Source organism: Manihot esculenta, chromosome 5 (assembly GCF_001659605.2).
Source record: "Manihot esculenta cultivar AM560-2 chromosome 5, M.esculenta_v8, whole genome shotgun sequence".
In the NCBI taxonomy this organism is placed as follows: Eukaryota; Viridiplantae; Streptophyta; class Magnoliopsida; order Malpighiales; family Euphorbiaceae; genus Manihot; species Manihot esculenta.
In genome coordinates this window covers 27,362,156-27,381,017 of record NC_035165.2, presented here as the reverse complement: position 1 = coordinate 27,381,017, position 18,862 = coordinate 27,362,156, and the positions used below count along the sequence as shown (strand labels likewise).

General features: G+C 33.9%; 3 protein-coding genes and 1 long non-coding RNA gene across 4 annotated transcripts; 1 reads left to right on the top strand and 3 right to left on the bottom strand.

Moving 5' to 3' along the window:
• Positions 1-2,985, bottom strand: LOC110615163 (protein LIKE COV 3). Its single transcript, XM_021756888.2, has 6 exons — positions 2,732-2,985; positions 2,057-2,109; positions 1,699-1,808; positions 922-1,089; positions 624-848; positions 1-534 (listed from the first exon to the last, which is right to left on the bottom strand). The coding sequence occupies exons 1-6, from the start codon at positions 2,870-2,872 to the stop codon at positions 428-430; spliced, it is 804 nt and encodes a 267-aa protein (XP_021612580.1). The 5' UTR covers positions 2,873-2,985; the 3' UTR covers positions 1-427.
• Positions 2,986-5,306: 2,321 nt separating this feature from the next.
• On the bottom strand, positions 5,307-7,928 carry LOC110615162 (glucan endo-1,3-beta-glucosidase 7). The gene is made up of 5 exons (XM_021756887.2): positions 7,769-7,928; positions 6,748-7,412; positions 6,046-6,366; positions 5,641-5,944; positions 5,307-5,531 (listed from the first exon to the last, which is right to left on the bottom strand). Exons 1-5 carry the CDS (start codon positions 7,830-7,832, stop codon positions 5,494-5,496), a joined length of 1,392 nt encoding a protein of 463 aa, XP_021612579.1. The 5' UTR covers positions 7,833-7,928; the 3' UTR covers positions 5,307-5,493.
• Positions 7,929-10,805: 2,877 nt separating this feature from the next.
• LOC110615164 lies at positions 10,806-18,285 on the top strand. The gene is made up of 4 exons (XR_006350609.1): positions 10,806-11,157; positions 12,566-12,806; positions 14,870-16,343; positions 17,680-18,285. It is a non-coding gene; the product is annotated as an uncharacterized LOC110615164 (long non-coding RNA).
• Positions 11,512-16,318, bottom strand: LOC110615161. The gene is made up of 5 exons (XM_021756886.2): positions 16,185-16,318; positions 15,155-15,216; positions 12,734-15,079; positions 12,509-12,602; positions 11,512-12,288 (listed from the first exon to the last, which is right to left on the bottom strand). Exons 1-5 carry the CDS (start codon positions 16,291-16,293, stop codon positions 11,693-11,695), a joined length of 3,207 nt encoding a protein of 1,068 aa, XP_021612578.1. The 5' UTR covers positions 16,294-16,318; the 3' UTR covers positions 11,512-11,692.
• Positions 18,286-18,862: the final 577 nt, after the last annotated feature.

Here is an 18,862-nt window from a genome sequence, read left to right as displayed (position 1 = left end):
GTCATGAACTAAATAGTAAATTTTCAAAAAAAAAAAGCAATATATTTACATTTCACAATCAAATAGGAAGAAGGTGAAGAATCCAAAATAAGCCCAAAGAACTTCAGCCTCCATTCAATTCCTTTTCACCTCTGTCTCTCTCTTTAGATGTCCTCCACTTATGGTTTCATATCTATTTCTTAATTACAGGTCTTAGTCTATCAGTTTTCAATCTAGTTTCTTCACAGAACTCTGCTTCATTGGTGCTCTTTTGTGATGGAACAGACTAACATTAAATCAAAGTATCAAACACATTGGGCATGTGGGTGCACGACACAAAAGACATAATGGTTGTGAGTTATTTCTCAACAAAAAACAATGAATGAAACCTCGTTCATGTGAGGCCCAAAGTTATACTTCCTTAGGTACATCAGAAAAGCTCCCACAATTATACTTTTGATGAAGGGTACTTGCAAAGTGGTTCTGCAGAAATAGTTTGTGCATCCATTGTGGTCATTATTTGAGGCACTGACATGCCACCGGAGATAATGATTTCTGCACCAAATGAAAACCAAAACTCATCTGTGAGAACATTTACAGTTGAAAAATATTCAATTGCCTTATCCTCAGTTGGAAAATCATACCAATCCCTTCTCGAACAGACAAATTAGGCCTGATAATATCCTTTGTACTTATGAGAAAAATATCTCCAACATATAGGTGATTGGTGGGGACATAGACACAGCAGAGTTCTTCTTCACCCATATTCTTCTGAAGAATTACTGTGGAAGTTATAAATCCAAATGCATATTCCCCAATACGAGGATGTCTTATAATGGCCACTTCTTTGAAGGCATTAGTAGTCTGATCTGAAAGTGAATTTCATTTGGCTGAGTTTCACATACTAGAAGCTAAGAGTGCGAGGTATGTTTAAAGACTTACCTGGAGATATTGCAGCACTAATTTGCTTCGAGGCAGAATATATATAGCTTACAAGTGGCATTTTCTTAATAAACCATTCCCCAAGAGTAAGAACAGAGGCTCCTAACCATGACGACATGAAAATGCCAACTAAGAATATAAAAGTGATGGATGTAGCAAACCCAAGACCTGCAAGATTACTGCATCAGTCTCAAAATGAAATATAATGTTTAAGATCCAAAAGCCGCTTGAAGACTAATACAACAGTTTGAAAAAGAACCGCTGGATAATCACGTGAATTAACATCTTAGACCTCAAATTGACAAGAAAATTAGTTGTTTGGTTTTCAAGGTTCAGCTCAAATATTATTTTCTGACCAACAATTTGCGGGTTTCAAACCATTTACATAATTTGCTGTTGAAACTTTAACGTAAATCGAAGTTTGCTACATGATAATCCAGCATTGAACCATACTTAGTTTAGTTTTGTTTATCACAAAGTAAATCCTTTTGATGCAACTTGGCATAGAAACTTCAACAAGATGTTGCCCTTGTAAATCAATCATAGTCCTCAAAAGGAATTACAAGTTACTTTCTCCCCATCTTGCTGAAGCTTGAGCCTTCTTTCCTTACTCTAGGAAGAGAAGAAAAGGGGAAAAGAAAACAAAATACTAACTTCACAACTTTGTCTACCAGTGTTTTCTACTTCAGAGAATTACATGGGAGTTATGCAACAAAAACTCACACATATCAGCTATCAAATTTCGTTTATAAGAAGCCATAGTGTCTCACTACTTACCAAAAATGTTGATACCCAGATGATCATAGACCGGAGAGAAGAAACCATCCACAAAACGAATAAAACCCCACGTAATGTAGAACGTGACTGCTATTGGAAGAAGAATGACACTGCCAATAATGCAAGGTATATCATGAAAAGAAACTACAAAATGTGTCCTTCATTCTATGGTACGAGCATGCAATCAGTTTGGTCATAGTTACAAGCAAAACATAAAAATAGCTCCTCAACTTTCAATTTACATATTAAAAATTTGTTTCCAAATGAAAGCGATCATGGGTATTAATTCTGATGGGGACTTGTATAATGCTAATAAAGTAAACCAAAAGATAAAGAAACACAAAGTAAACAAACTCACCATCCTGTCATAAACTTTTTTGAAGTCCAGCTGCGTATTACTTTTGATATTGCCTATTTAAAAGGAAACTTTATTGGTATCAACACCAAGGAGTAAACTTAAAAATACCACATACAGAAGAAGCCATAGAAACTAGCAATTTGTCAAGTAAATAAAAATTTCTCTAGCAATAGCTGTGCTCGAATTTCTTCATTCTCTACCAGGGAATATAAAATATCCAGGAACAGAGCACAGTTAAACCTCATGCACGCGCAACCAAACACATTGGTTGAAACCCATTACCCTGCTTGAATTCGGAGTAAGTGTGTTACGTAAACATAAATAACAAGTTTGATTTTCTTAAAAAAATTGGAGGATGTAATTAATATAAGCTCCACTTCTTAAATATTTTATGAAATTCGTACAAAATTAATTGAAATATACACATAATTAAATAACAAATATTTCAATATTCTCATTCAAAAATAAAATTTATATTATTTTCACTTAAATTCAAATGTCAAAAAATATTATGAAAATTGGATTATGGTGTAATAATAATAAAACAGATTCAAATAAACATCTCTTATTGTCACATCCATTTGATTTCTACATTAACAAAATCGCACAGTTTACGAAGCATAACTGAGAGGATATTTAATAAATCCAGCAGAAATAAATGTGGAGAAAATCAACCTCGACTCCAGAAAGACGGTGGGAAGGGGAGGCAACGGGAGATGAAGACGTCGACGTTTTACACTTAGAATTCTGGGGAATCTCGGAGACTGGTATAAGCAGTTCTAGATCTCCTTCAATCTCCATATCTCTTGTTGTCATAGTTTCTTTCACATTCGATTTTTCTTTCTTTTTTCTTGTTTTTTTTTTCCCTAAAGCTTCTGCTTCACTCTGTTCTCTTGCGTTAACGTCTTAACAAACAACGGGAATTCTGTGCTCTTTGAAGGGGCAAAAGGAATTAGGTGGCAGTTCAATTTGATCAAACGACGTAGTTTAACTAGATGCATTGTAGCCTGATGTTATCTATGGGCCCTTCAAAGTCGGGGCTACAAAACAAATCAGGTTCATTTGTTAAATTCTACCTGATCTTATAGATTGGAATTTAAATATTTTTAATAAAATGTGTTTTCATATATATAAATATATTGAAACTGATAATTCATTATATTTTTTAGAAGTAAGCATAGACTGGTTCAGTTCTATTAGAGGAAAAAACTGAATAGATGCAAATTTATTGCAAATCAAAATAAATTAAATAATTTAATTTGATTCAATTTTATCAAAATTTGTAAAATTAAAATTAATTTAAATCATAGAACAAACTAGGTAGGCCGTATTAGATTCAAATCGAAAAAATCGATCGAATCGAATTAATTTGAGAATTTTATTCGATTTTTTATTTATTTCAATTCGATTCAGTTTTTAATTTCAAAAATTTTGGTTATTTCGATTCGGTTCGATTTTGATAAAAAAACATTAAAAAAATCAAACCGAACTGATTAGTGATAATATTATATTATTTTTAATAATATAGAGATATTAGATCATATTAAAATTAAAAAATACTAAAATGTGTAAAAAATAAAAAATTTATTAAAAATTTAAACCGATCAAATCAAACCGAATCGAACTAAATCAGAACGATTCAATTTGATTCAGTTTTTGATCAAAATCGATTCGATTTAATTTTTATAAATACTAAAATTTCAGTTTTCGATTTATTCAGTTCGATTTAATTTTGAATCGAACCGATCGAACACTAACTCTAGAATAGGCATCCATAAAGAAAGTCTAAATATGCTTAGTCAAGAAAAATCTTGATTCATCGACGGTAAAACTATACTCCAGTAAACTAGTTGATGCCAAAATGACACTACATGAGTCGAATACTGAAACTTGGCTTGTTTACCAAACGAGACTAACAATTAAGTTCGAACTTGGTTCGTTTAGAAATCGAATCGAGTTCCGTCGAGTTTTTATCGAACTGAATCCCGAATAGCTCACGAACGATTTGATTTATTTACACCCCTATTGATCACTAAAACCTCAACCAATTGGGAAGGACAGAAGTACAGTGTCTATCGTTGAGAAGCACTCCTCTTCACTTCTAATAGAAGTTTTTTAGACTTTTAACAGAAGGTATATAGATGTTATTATTGAACAAAACTTCTTGACAGTTACCTAATTAAACCACATTTGTTCACAATATTCATTTTCTCATTCAGTTGATAAAAATATATTAAGCAATCTATTCTATAGCTTTTAAAGCCATTATTTTGTGCCAATAAGGGATCTTTCTATATATTTAAAGTGAAAAAAATGAATAAATTTATCCAAAAAAATGAGTGTTTTAAACTCGAATCTATCCATCTAGAACACCAATTATTTGTACTTAGTTTTTATGCCTTTGTATTTAAAAAAAAAAAAACACATTATTTTGCGTTAGCCTCCTTGCTTACCATTTATAATTCATAGATAAGAAATTATAGTATTTGTGCTGACCATTTATGTAATACCCGACTAGACTCCGGTATCGGAATTTCTACCGTCCGGTGGAATCTCGGATGTCGGAAACCTCTAGAAAAGTAAAATCATGTTTTCATAAAATGTTTTAATGTATTTTAAGGTTTTAAGTAAGAAAGAAATTGAGTTTTGAATCAAAAAGACCATGGAGGCATTTCCAGGTTCGGCTGCCGAACGTGGGATAGTTTAGGGGGGTACGTTAGGCTTCCGAATATGACTCATGTTCAGCCGCCGAACATGCATGCGTTTCGGAGTTGCCTTCGACTTTCGAAGGTGGCATGGCTTGCCACCTATAAAAGGACCCATGGCCGAAAAGGGGCGAGTTTTCTCCCCTATTTTCGGCCAACGGTGAGTCAATACCCTCCCATGGTCGGTTTTGGTGTTCTTCCTCAAATCTTTCGAGTTTTAACAAGTTTTAACTTGGTTTTGAAGATTTTTAAAGTTTAGAGCAAGTTTTGGAGCTTGGAGGTTCAATGAACTAGATTTCTCCCATTTTCAAGTTAGAATCGTCTTTCCTCTCGATCTCCAAGAGGTACGCCTAGATCCTACCTTTCTTGTATGTTTTAAATAAGTTTTATGAAGTTTATTGAGGTAGAAATGCACGTGTAAGTTAGGGTCGTTACAATTTAATTTGGAGGTAGGTTAAATCCCTGTCTTATCTTCAATTTCAGAATTTCAAGGAAGAATTTGAACTTGGTGAGAGAGGAGATTTTCAGGTAGATCCACATTAGAATTCATCAATGAAACTCACAAAGATTTCTGATTAATCTTGTACATTATCAATTCGAATATACATTGATAAGGAATATATTACAATTTCTTCACAAACATCACACAATGATAGGGAGAAGAAAAAGCAAGAGAATCCTCCATATATTTTTACACACAACCAATCTATTTGCAGCTTCCCTCTCAAGTTTTCAGGCACTTCCGCCAGGATAATTGCAAGCATCATAGCCTACAAGATAAAAGAGATCAAGAATGAACATTACTAATTTAGCATTCATCTAAAGAAAAGTTTAGAAAATATGTAAAATTCCAGAAAACCATGCTTGAAAGAAACTTACTGGGATTCTTAGATGAAAGGGTACCCGTCTGCGAGAAATCACAGTTTCCTGGACTTCTATCGGAATTTTGATAGAGAAGATTCATAGCATAAGCAGCATGCGATGCTACTGTATTTGGCTCAAAGCAAACTCCACCTGGTTGGATTGGACTACAATCAATCCCTCGTCCACAAGCGTAATCCAGATTTGACTGCAATTGTGCGTCAGAAACACCAGCCTTTGGCACACACCATGTTTCTTTGTTAGACACTGGTGTTGGAGTCACCGGTTTTGGAGTCTCCGGAGTTTTTGGCGTAGATGGAGTCTTCAAATGTAATAACTTGTATTAATAAAGCTTAACGCATATAACTACTGCAAAGTGAAATCCTACCTCCTAATCAGAAGGCTTCTTAAATTGGTTCTCACCTGGCCCTTTGAGAGGCCGGCATCGTAAGTCATGGTGAGATCAGGCTTGAAAAGCCCAAATGATCGCTCAGAGCCAGGACCAGGCTTCAAGTCTTCATCATACAGAGCAAAGATATATGTATCTACTGATTTCCCTGGCATTAATGGGGTGCCCACCATGGATCGAAGGTGTGCAATCAAATTGCCATTGTAAGCCTTAGCATCCTCAATACTTGTCCCTACTTCATTGTCATCTCCCTTGTAAGGCCACCCAGTCTCAGCCACCACAATTTCCACATTCTTAAATCCCATAGAGCCCAATGCAGAATGAACAGCATCAAGCTGAGAGTAGTAAATAAATGTTGCTTCAGTAAAAATATCATGCTCAGGAGACATAACCATTATGCATATGTATAAAAAAAATTATCTAGACCGGATCTTTATAAAAAAAAGAAAAAAGAAAAAAGAGAACTTATCTAAACCGGATGTCAATATATATACAGAGTGTCATGTTTTCCACGGCGGGTCCATATGAACCGGATTTAGATAAGAAATTTTGTGTGTAAATGTCCATCCCACCACCGTGCATTTATAGGTCTAGTTAAGTATTGCCTCTATATACATAGGTTTTATATAGATTTTGACATAATTAATGATTAAGAGCATACATGAAGACACGCCCGGCAACTTTTTGGTTGGCCAATTCGCTTTACGCAAACTTACCTGAGCGTCAAACATGTTCATGTACTTGATCTTCGTGTTCGCATCAACACGCCCCATATTCGGTTGGAAAAGACAAAAAGCAAGAGTTTCAGTCCTCGGATCGCTCTTGTAAGCAAAGTATGGGTACGGATTGATTGCAAAAGGTGAGCCCGTGGCATTGTTAAACCCCAATAAACCCTTCATCAAATCGCCGAAACTGGGATCGAAGCTTCCGGTTGATGGTGGATCTGATTGCTTCAGCACAGCCATAGAATGGACTGTAGATACCTTAATCTTGCCCCCAAGAGACGCTGCATTCAGAGCATTTTGGACATTTTGTATTGCCGGCAAGAGCTTCGTCATGAGATTCTTGTCGCCGGAGCTCATCACCTCATTACCAACAGTGATAAGGATGATTTTACTAGCTGGATAAAATGGAACCACGTTGGTGTCGACCCAGTTCTTGGCGAAGTTGGGATCTGAGGCTAGTGATGGAATATCAGCATTCGATGCACCGATAGTGATTCCAATTCCAGTACCGGCTAAGGCTTTGATTAAAGCCGGGTCTGACCCGTACAATCTGACCTTTTCGATCAAGGTCGACTGAAGCAGCTTTGCGGTGGCTGATGGAGGCGGAAGGTTGCTCGCGACTTGACCATAATTTACACCGATGAATGGTTCCGAGTCTGCAGTGAGGTATAATTTTGGATTATTACTCCTAATATTTAAAAATAGATATATATTTTTTATTACAACGTTCATTTTCTACCGTTTCTCAGCAACCAAATAAAGGTATCTTTTGGATCAACAGAGTTCAAATCCAGGCTAGCCGTTACATTTTAAAATCAGTCTCTTCTCCGTTTGAGATAATTTATTTTGTCAAAAAATAAATGAATTCTTACAATATGTACGAAATTTCATTTTAATAAAAATAAAAATTCTGAAAGTTAAACTTGAAGCAAGGAAGACAATAAAAAATGCTTTTCTGAAGAATAAATCCCAGAAATCAATTGATGAACTTAAGAGAAAAGAACAAACTTACTTGCTATGCTAGCCTGTAAAAGAAAAAGGAGGAGCAGAGCAGAAGTACAATGAAGAACCGCCATGACTGAGAAGTTGTATCTGTTTTCTGATGGTCTTTGAAGTTGAAATGGGCGATAAATATACAAAGAGAAGAAGATCGTCCAGGGGCAAAACCGTAAACAAAACTTCCGGTGGGCAAATGCTTTTCAAAAGGTTATAATACTACGGTATAGAATCTATAAAACTGGAAGCTCTTACACGTACAGAGCTACGAACAATTGTTTGCTTCTTTAAACAATTGAATGCCACGTGGATACCCAACACCCCCTCCTACCGTATAGAATCTATAAAACTGGAAGCTCTTACAAGTACGGAGCTACGAACAATTGTTTGCTTCTTTAAACAATTGAAGGCCACGTGGATACCCAATACCCCCTCTTTAATGTATGATCTATTTTTATTGATCCTAAAATTTTGAAATCCATCTCTGCTTTTCATTAGAGTTTTAAATCATACATATGGTTAAAAGAAAAAGTCATGTGGATATTTGGAATTTTACTAATTCATTAGACATATAAAATTTTTTTAATTAATTGTTTAATTTTAAAAAATATATTAAAATATTAATAACGTTTTAAAAATATATTAATTAATTTTTTATTAATTTTAATAATTAAATATTATAAAAAAACTAAAATATTTTTAATATGAAAAAATTAATTAATAAATTTTTAAAAATTTAATGAATTAAATAATAAAATATTAAATAATTAAAAATTAATGAAATGATTAATTATTAAACTTTTTAAATATTAAAAATATTTTAATATATTTTTTAAAATTAAAAAATTAACTAAGTTTCTTAACTTATTTTTTTTTAATGTTATATTGGCTTGGGTTTAGATAAAAAATAAAACACCGACGATTTGGCGAATAGAATTTTAAATCAGTAATAATGTTAAAGATATTAACAGTGAAAAGATATATAATAAATAAAATCCATGTATTTGAAGGTTGTCAGATTTATAAATTATAAATTTAATTTAATCAAATAGATGAAATTATTTAAAAAAAAGTTGAAATTAATTGTCAAAACTCGGTCAATTGTGAAAATTACAATAACTAACTATAGATCAGAGTTTTTTTTTTATTATTATAAGAGTATTTAAATATTTTACATGTGACTAATATATTAAATAATTAATCATTTAAAAATATAAATAATGAAATAATTAACCGTTTGAAAATATAAATAATATAAATATTAAAAATATAAATAATATAAATATTTTACATCGGATAATATATATATATTTTTTTTATAAATATGGAATTACATTTTTAAGTTGGGATTTGAAGGAAAAGCATAACCTCAGCGGAAGAGAGCTACATGGATATTTACTTGTGTGTTAAGAAATGACAATTGGAGAGACAATCATTTCATTTCCAATGCACAAAAGAGCTTTGAAAAAAGAACATATTCAATTGATGTAAGGTATTGATAATTGAGGGGGGAAAGCACAAAGGTGTACTTACTTTAGGAACGTGGGTTTGATTGGCGCACAAGTAAAATTTTTTAATATTAAGAAAAAGAAAAGGTAAGCTTTTATCAACATCACATTTAAGCTTTCTTAGTTGTTTGCTTCTCATCTGATCTACTCCTGGGAGATTACTCTCATCTCTCCTTCATCTTCTTCTTCTTATTATTAAAAAATTATTGATTAAAGTGAGATGCACCACACATGACTTAGTTATGAGTTAATGATAATAAATAAATTTAATTTAATAAATGATGATAGTAATATAGCTTGATGGTTTTTTTAAAAGTGTTAAGTTTTAGGGCTGTAATGTGAAATTTGACAAGAAAAAGGTGAAATTTTTTTTTAAAACTGAAATGAGTATATATATATTCTGATTCGCATATATATACTTGTGACATTATTTTAGAGTAAACAATAATACTTTTGATATATTTTTTACATAATTTATTAATAGTAGCAGTGGACTCATTTAATATTAAATCGATTAAAATAATAATATTATTAATATACATCATATTAAAATAGTTAAAATATGCGCATCTAAAATCCTATACGATCTCTACAAAGAATAAGAGTTTAATTATCTTTATTTTGAACACTTTAGTGGTAAGATCATTTAGTATTTTTTGGAGTCTTGAAGGCGGATGGACTAAAAACCTGCACATCTTAAAGTTTAGTTATTTCTTATTTAGTCAGGTAATACTAAGTGAAATTTACGTATTGCAATCTAAATAAGAGTATGTATTATAAATTATCAATTATTATTTAGTTACAGCCATATTAAAAAATTAATTAGTTACTTTATTGGATTTGAAGAATACATTTATTTATGATGTGTTAAAAAAAAATTTTAATTAATATTTTCATTAATTTTAATGAGTAAATATTAAAAAATAAAATAAAATTCTCTAAATATAGAAAAATTAATTAATTAGTAAATACTTTTATAAAAATAAATTTTAATCGATAAATTTTTTTATATATATAGACTGAAAAATAAAATATTTAATAAATAAAATTAATAAAATAATTAATTAACATATATTTTTTAAAAATATCATAAATATTTTATTTAACAATGATATGATATAATATATTTTAATAATATAAAATAACGATAAGTTTATTAATTTATTCTAAGTTGAAAATAACATTATATTAAATTAAGTCAATTTGATCTGATGTAAAATTTACTTGAAGTATAAACATAATATATATATATATATATATATATAGTAATATTTTAATTTAATTTTCAATATATGTGTAAATTATAATTAGATAAGACAGTCAATTAACAATTTACATTTATAATTATTATTTTTTTGAAATTATTTTAATTATTAAGAATACATGCACAGTTATATTTATATAATTTTTTAGAAAAATTACCGTGTCCCATAACTTTAGGAAAAAAATAGTACGTCCTTTCGCAACATTCGGCGTCGTTTCTTAGTAAAAGAAAGCAAAAGAGTCGCACACTAATTATCGAGGCCTGGGAAGGTTTTAGCCATGGGCCAGACTGAAGGCCTTTGATAATCCAAATTGATAGTATGCTCTCCTCGCTGCCCGCCCAACTGAGCTTCCACCTGTTTGGCTGGCGAGAAAAACTTCAGGGAAACGGGGAGAAATGAAAATTCTGAATTTCAGGCCTGTAATTGCTTTCTTTTCAAAATTTCGAGCTCAACATGATAATGCAATATTCGGATTGGATCAACTGAGTGAATCGTTTGATTAGAAAGCACGTGTCAACGGACAGCACGATAGTTTTTATTTTTGATAAATTTTCTTTCTGGCAAATTCCTGGCAATCAAACACGCCTCAGGTGAGTACTGAAGAGATGCGCTAAAAAATTGTTGATTTACAGGTATGCTTCGCTCAAAAAAGTTGTTGATCATTTGTTTTGATTTTGCATTTAAATTAGCTCTCCATATGGTAAAGGTATTACACTCTCTCTACTATACATGAACTTATGTTAATTATTGAACTTCTGATTAGTATCGGAAAGGAGTCCATCTCTTTGAAGCCTGGCATATCATTTAAGCCTACCTGTCATTCAAGTTGATCTCATTTTCCACATCTGTGGAGTGATATTGCTTGCTTCCATTGTAAACCACTATCTGAATTGAATGTCTCTTATATATTTGGAGGTAATAACCTTATTTATCATTTGTGCTTTTGACTTGGGTGGAAAAATAGATGAATAAATTAGTTTGAAGGATAATAAAATGATTGAACTTCACTTATACACAAGCAGATAATCTACAGTAAGCATTACAGTTAAGAGAAACATAAGGAGTATAATTGAAGTTCCTTGGATGAAAACCAAATAAGCCACACAAAATTCTTGTTTCAATGTGCATTGGAATTCCAACATACTAGGAATTATTTCTTCAATTTAATCAAAATACTAGCAGATCTCTAGTAACCTCATCAAGGAGTGCATTGAGTACATGCCTCTCCACGTCCCTTATAACGTCATCTTTTTCGAGCAATGTGAACGTCATCTCGTGCCAGCCAAAGTCCCACATACAATTCACGTCTAGATCCCTGTTGTAGACATCAATCTCAAGCATTTTTGGGAGGTAGTCTTCAACAACACATTCCGTTGTATATTTTAACTTCTTGAAATCTTTATCCAACTGCTTAATCAAGTCATCCAAGGAGCTTACCTTAGGAGAAGTGATAGAAATCCTCCTGAAAGGATTAACACTGAGCTCTTGCCTTTTCCCTTTCCTTTTCATTACTTCATATCCACAGTCTAATATGAGCTTGCTCTCTTCATCATGATAATCATGACCACCAGCATGGCGAATGTCAAGAGGAATGTTGAGTTTGAAAAGTGCCTCTGCTGTGTTAAGAAATAGGGGACTTTTTATCAGGATCTGCTTGAGGTGATCTTCACTTTCTGTTAGTAACTCTTGCGTTTCCAATTCAGATACTTTTTGATTCTCCAGTTGTGAGGGGTAAGTTGTATCTTTCCTATCTTCATGAGTTCCTGCAAGAATCCAGCAATAAACTTTGACATTACAAGCCTTTATTTTGGAAGGCTTACTGATACAAGTTCGGCCTAAAATAAATTGTCAATCATATGTAGGGAAACTTGATGTGGTAAATGAATTGGAGCATATGGCCAACTCATTTATCAGTCAGCAGTTCTGTAGACATGAAAACCATTACACTGAAAAGTAAACTAAAAAAATGTGCTTTATACTTACTGCTAAGTGGATCCAATAAAGAGCTGTGAGATATGCATTTGTCTATGTCAATGTCAGGTTCATGACCTTGTTGATCTTTTATCATTGATGATGACTGTGCAACACAGAAAGAGTTAGCTCATTATTTTGGAGGTAATAATTTTTACCGAAGTAGCTTGTATTTGTATAAGTTCCTAAAACAGTGTTTATTTTCTGTGAAATAACTGCAGCAACAAGGAAACTTACGATTTCGTCTGGAGCTAGGATTTGTGGTCCGTTTAGGTTTTGGCATTCATCATCTGTAGGAGGACAGCACAAGGTGGAAGGCTTTTCAGCTTGACTTTGTAGTTCTTCCAACATGTTTGGTTGTTGCATGCTTGATACTGATTTATTGGATTTAATAATGCACGATTCTGCTTCTTTGGACCTGCTGGGTCTCAGTCGCTCTTCTTCCTTGGATTGTACAAGTTTTTTATTTCTTCTCTGTTTTGTTTGTTGCATTATGGAAGTCTGATGTTTCAGTGGCCTTGCCAAGTTGTGAGGATTTCCGATTCTTCTTATCGCTAGTTTATCAGTCTTTTGAGGAACCTCAACTTTTTGCACTTTTGTAACTTTTCCCTTCTGAACTGCTGGTAGTAGATGAACAGGTTTCTCTTCTTTCTCTGGTGGAATACCGGTTCTATTTTTTCCTTTTATAACTTCAGAGTTCAGATTCCTTGGAGAGGTATTTTGATTTGAATTCTTGTTCATTGAATCCTGCATGTTAATGCTGCAATTAGAAGAACTTTTCTCTTGGACAAGATCTCCGTGCTGCCTTTTATTTGGGAAGCCCGTGGATTGTATTGTACCGTTTGATTCTGAGTAGCTTCCATTATCAGCTATTGCTGGGCTTTTATGTGAATGCTTTTTTGGCAAGCGCCTTGTTTCACTTCCTATTTGCCTTCTCACTTGTATCTTCTCTTTAACACTCTGCTGCTGATTTTCTTCTGCATGATGTTTTCCACCTTGGGACTCAACATTTTGGAGCATTTGAGTTTGTTGGAATGCAAGATCATCAAAAGACTTCAGCTGATTGTCGGATGGCAGCCTATGTACATCTATCCTTTCTGTTTTAAGCATGGTCAAATTGCACTCTACTTGCCCTTGCAGCAGTGTTGCGGCTTCAGATCCATTTGGTGGCTGATGTGTCATCTGCTGGGGCTGACGCTTTAGGATTAGTTCCTTAGTTTCACCCTTTTTATTGCTTTTCAGTTCCCTCAGCTTTGGATTATCCTGTTTTTGCTCTTTCTCCTTAATATCCTTTTGATTTCCTATACTTTGGCTTGATTGGTCGATGTTGCTCTGATGCTTAGCTATGTTCATGTTGGCCTTGTTTGAGCTTCTAGTTGGTTTTATCCATTCCACATCCTCCTGCACTAATTTTACAGCATGAATACTCCCTTCAAATCTAGTATGTCGATTTGCTAGATTCCTTTCTGCTTGCAAGCTATGTGTCATGTCCTGAGCTGATTGAATTTGGTTGGATTGTATCTGTTTATGTTTCCTGATTGGAGAGGACAAAATCCCAGCATCTTTTGTCTTCCGTTCATGTGTAAGGCTTCCATCTGGAGGTTTCTTTGCAGCTGTCTGCTCTGTTTTTCCCTTAGAACTGGACTCTTTGTTTGTGATATATTTTGAACCATCATTTCCTGGAAGTTCTTCCAGCCCCATTAATTTTGCAATTACATTTGGAATTCTCCCATTTTCTGGTTTCAGTTTTGATGGACCTGAGTGATTCTTATGCTCTGAGAGTGCTTGAAAAGTTTTCACGTTGGGGCTGTAGCTAGCTGGCTGTGTCTGAAAAGTGGAATTTGTGGTGCTTAAAGTGTGTGTATCATGGTCAAAGTTTGTAGTTTCTGATTTGTAAGTCAGGGCCATTAGCCTTTGCTTGAGATCAGTCCTTGCGGCTTCCTGGATGTAATGAGAATTTTTTGAAGGCTTGTCAAAAGAGAATATTCTCTGAGCAAGTTGCTTATTGTCATCCTGCTGGACATTGATGTTATCGTTATCTTCATCATCATCAAGCAAAGTGATCCGAGTTTTGCTTTGTGGGCTGATCATGTACTCTGAAGCTTCTTGCAGGTTTACTAGCATGCGAAGGGACTCTTCTAACTCCATGGCACCCTTCAATAGTTCTGTTCCTATTTCTATTGAATATCTGTCGAAGTTAAGACCATTAGAGCAGGCACTTAGGATCTGATTTAATTTTTGTGCCCCCTTAGATATTTCTTTGATATGGAGATGAGAAACAGTAGGGAAGTGGCTAGTTGCTGATCTGTGCCTATCAATGCTGCTTCTTTCCATCTTGGCCAGATCAAATGATCTTCTGCCAATCTGATTCAGGAAATCCAGCATGGAACTGTTGCCAGCTGAGTCCATTCTTCTGAGTTTTCCTCCATTCTCAAGGGCAAAAGCCAGTGCCAAGGACAGATCTCCATGTTCTGAGCTTCTACCTCTCCCAAAAGGAATAATCTTGTTTGAAGCTTCTCCAACGGACAGTGTTCTGCTGCCTCCCGTAGACTTATGGCATGCACTTCCGTTTTTTAAGCCACTCTGCAGAAATGAAGCAATTTAAGTAATTGAGGTGCAGGAGATCTGCTTTAACCAGCTTCATCAACAATAACTTACAGGTCCATGCGTTTTCATTTCTCTGGATCCTCTATATGCTTGCTTCGAATAAGAATATGCATCTGTGCAGGCACATCATATTTAGAAAATAAAGATACTTCTAAAAGAACAATACTTCAGTCTTCAGTGCCAGTATTCAAGGTTTTTGTCTGTAAAAGCCCCTTTCTAGTTTGCAGTAGTCCTTAAGTTATTTAAAAGGAATGCTTGCATTTAAACAGCCACATATTGTATTTCTCATTTGACCTAAATCCTCACTTCCCTCTTAGTAAAGTATTCTCCTCTTCGTTTATTTACTTATTCTTCTAATATGTGATTTACAAAGTGGTATTAAAAGCGAACTTGGAAATATTAACTAATTTGGTCTAATTATGGAAAATTGATTTTTTTTTTTTTTTTTTTGTTATGTGTGCTCTTCAATATGGAGAATAAGATAATAGTACTCTAATTTGTTTGATTTTCCTCTAATTCTCATCAACCTTTATCCCTTTTCTATCTTCTGAAGAACATATTGCTATTAGATGAATCACATGAAACTTTTGTGTTCTTAATTTTGTTTTTTTGTTGGGAATTGTCCTTGTTTTTCAACATGATCATGGTTGTGACCAACTGAAATACATAAGTATTTATGGCCATAATATATCTTGGTGCCGCTTTATCAGAGCGAATAAATTTCTCTGATCCTATAGTGCTTACAGATGATCCCCTCTCAACTTGTCCTAAGACGCAGTTGATGCTTGCTGATTTTTGGAATTGCTTGAAGTTGTTGAATAAGAATCATCATTTTCAGAAAAAGGAAAGTTAACCATAGAAGCCTAGACACCTACAAACTTATTTGTCCTGGGAAACACTGAACATAGGCATCTATCCAAGAGGAGTTAATGTGTTTCAGTTTTTTGGAGCATTTTCCATGATGACTTTCATTGACACAAAAGTGTGACTCAATAGTCTTAAATCATAATTGCCTTTATTGTTCAGAAATTTCTCAAGCCCATGAATTTGCTTCTTGCTTGAAATTCATTGGAATGCTTACCTGCAGCTAGTGGCTTTGAACTTTTTGAGCTCTGAGATGCAGATATTCGATCCTTCCGAGCCCGGAGATCATCTAACAGCTTCTGTGCAAAATCTGATCTTTTTGCCATGTTTCCTCTGTGTTGGAACCAAGTTCCAGAGCATTTCAACCAAAAAAATGGTATAATGTCTCTAAGATTGTGTTTTGGATGTTTTTCTCACAGATAATATGATGTTTTTCCTTCTTTTTTTTTTTTGCTGGTTGGGAGGGTTCTTTCAGAGTTGGGTAAGGTGGGAAGTCCAGTCCAAAGTTATAGAATGGAATGTTGAATTTTCACCCAGAAAGGTTAACATGGACGTTAGCTCTCTCCCCCTCTCTCTCACTCTCTCTCTCTTTCTCTTGATGAGACTAACCAGACTTTGAGTCCAATCCAAGTAATGGCAGAAGTTTCAACTTTGAATGGGCTTCTATTCCAAGCATTCGTTCCTAACATCTTTTCCCACCTTTTCTTTTGTTATTATTCTTCTTGATTATTGAAAATTAATGTCCATTTTTAATTTTATCCCCATAACTAATGATGATCAGATAGGATGATTATAGATGTATGGTTATGTAAGTGCTTTGGGTTGGAGTAAAAGAGAGGAGATTATATAAAGACGATTGGGAGCATGGCCAGAGAACAACACATGACGCATAGATTCTTAATATAGTTGGCAGAGGCATCTTAAGTCTACAAGCTTTTGAGTGGGTTTGAGTAACTTAGAATATATTGGTTGTCAGGAATCATGCAAGGTGAAAATTCTCCATCTCTACAAAATTGCTTTAAGATGTGCAAATTCTGTGCGAGGAGCCATTGATGCTGCGTGGAGTGCTTGTTTGACCATAGCTTTTACTTTAGCTTTTAAGCAGTAGAAGAAGAGAAATAAATGTCAGAGCTTTAAATATATAAAATTGAAGTAAAAGTCAGAACTTTCAAAATATATTTGAGAAATATAATATAAAAGAGTTTTTTTGTTTTAAAAAGCTTTTATGATTGTTTAAATTGAATATATCTAAATTTAATATAATATGGATAATGACTATTACACTATATTAGATATTAAAATAAATTAAAATATTTCATCACTTAATAAAATATTTCTTAATTTATTTTAATGATATTTTTAATAAAAAATACAGTAAATTAAAAATTAAACATTACAAATAAATATAATAAATTTAACAACATTAAAAATTATGCTATGTTTTAATTTAATAAAATTATGGTATATTTAAATACAATATTCATATCAAATTTTTTTAATAAAAATAAAATAATTATAAATTATATAAAATTTATCTACATATAACATTTACAAATTATAATATATTTATTAGATACGAAAAACAATCATAGATGAAAAAAAAAATACGAAAGATTTTTATATTTTATCTAGAATATAAATGAATTTTTTTAATTTTAATATACAATTATTTAAATAAACTTATTGATGACCGTTGGGTTTCATGCGTCCAGATAGGAGGTCAGACTCGCGAAAGCTGTCCCGACCCAAAAACTCAGGAAGCTTCATTGATGGGCCGATCTGATTTCTTTGGCCTTGACATAGTCTCAAAAAGCGGATCGGGTCACTCGCAAGTCTAAGTGTAACAGCCCGGAAACCGAACTGCTACCGGCGCTAGGATCCAGATCGGCTTAAGGCCGCCGGGACCCGTAGCAAGCCTGCTGTGAACTCTGTGTACCTGTGAAATCCCAGACATGATCAAACATTTTCTGTAAACATTAAAACTTTTCTCTGTTCCAAGGCTTAACCTGTGCATACACTATCTCTGTACTATAAAACCCCTGTTAGAGCTCTCATCTTTGCTCTAGGCGGGTCCAATCATATACTGTGGTTTTTCATACATAGACAATACAATTATTTTCATAACAGACCATGTATAGACAAAAGGGATTACAAATCATATGGTCAAGCATCATCTATACAATAAAAACTATCCTTTAGAATTATATGTCCACACTATCTATTACATAACTCTGCTCTTTCTCTGTACCTTGCTGACACCTCTGGACTCTGAACCTGCAAGACTGGGGTGAAGGGAGAGGGTGAGCTATACTAGCCCAGTGAGTAGTACATATAAAACAGGTTATAAAACATGATCTCATGGAATGCATCACAACACAAGTAAATCACATAATCTCAGACGGACTAATTCAAAATTTCCCCACATTGCCCGGCCCGCGAAGGAGCTCCTCAGGTCTTCATTCAGCACCCTATGGTACCGTGTGCCCGGCCCTTTCAGGGCTCCTCAGGTCTTCATTTAGGGGGCTAATGAATCCAAGCTACGCCCGATCTGTACATGCACTGATTAATGCACCATCTTCGTGCTCACTAATGCAATACTATAAACATGGCATAAATGATGCATGAAACATGCTAAAAATGTTTGAGTTCTCATAGCAAAAGATTTAGTTCAGTTCCTCTCACCTCTAGCTGACTCTGTACTGACTCTGCAGGTTCTGAAACAGTGCTCACTGCTGAACTCCTTGGTTCCTCTGGTCCATTCCTACACAGGTGGACTGAAATGAGGGACCAAACTAACTCAAGAACATCTCTAAGAAACTCCCCAAAAACCCTCTAAAGCATCATAGAACAATCACATAAAACATGCAAAAGAAAGCTGGACAGGGCACTTTCGGC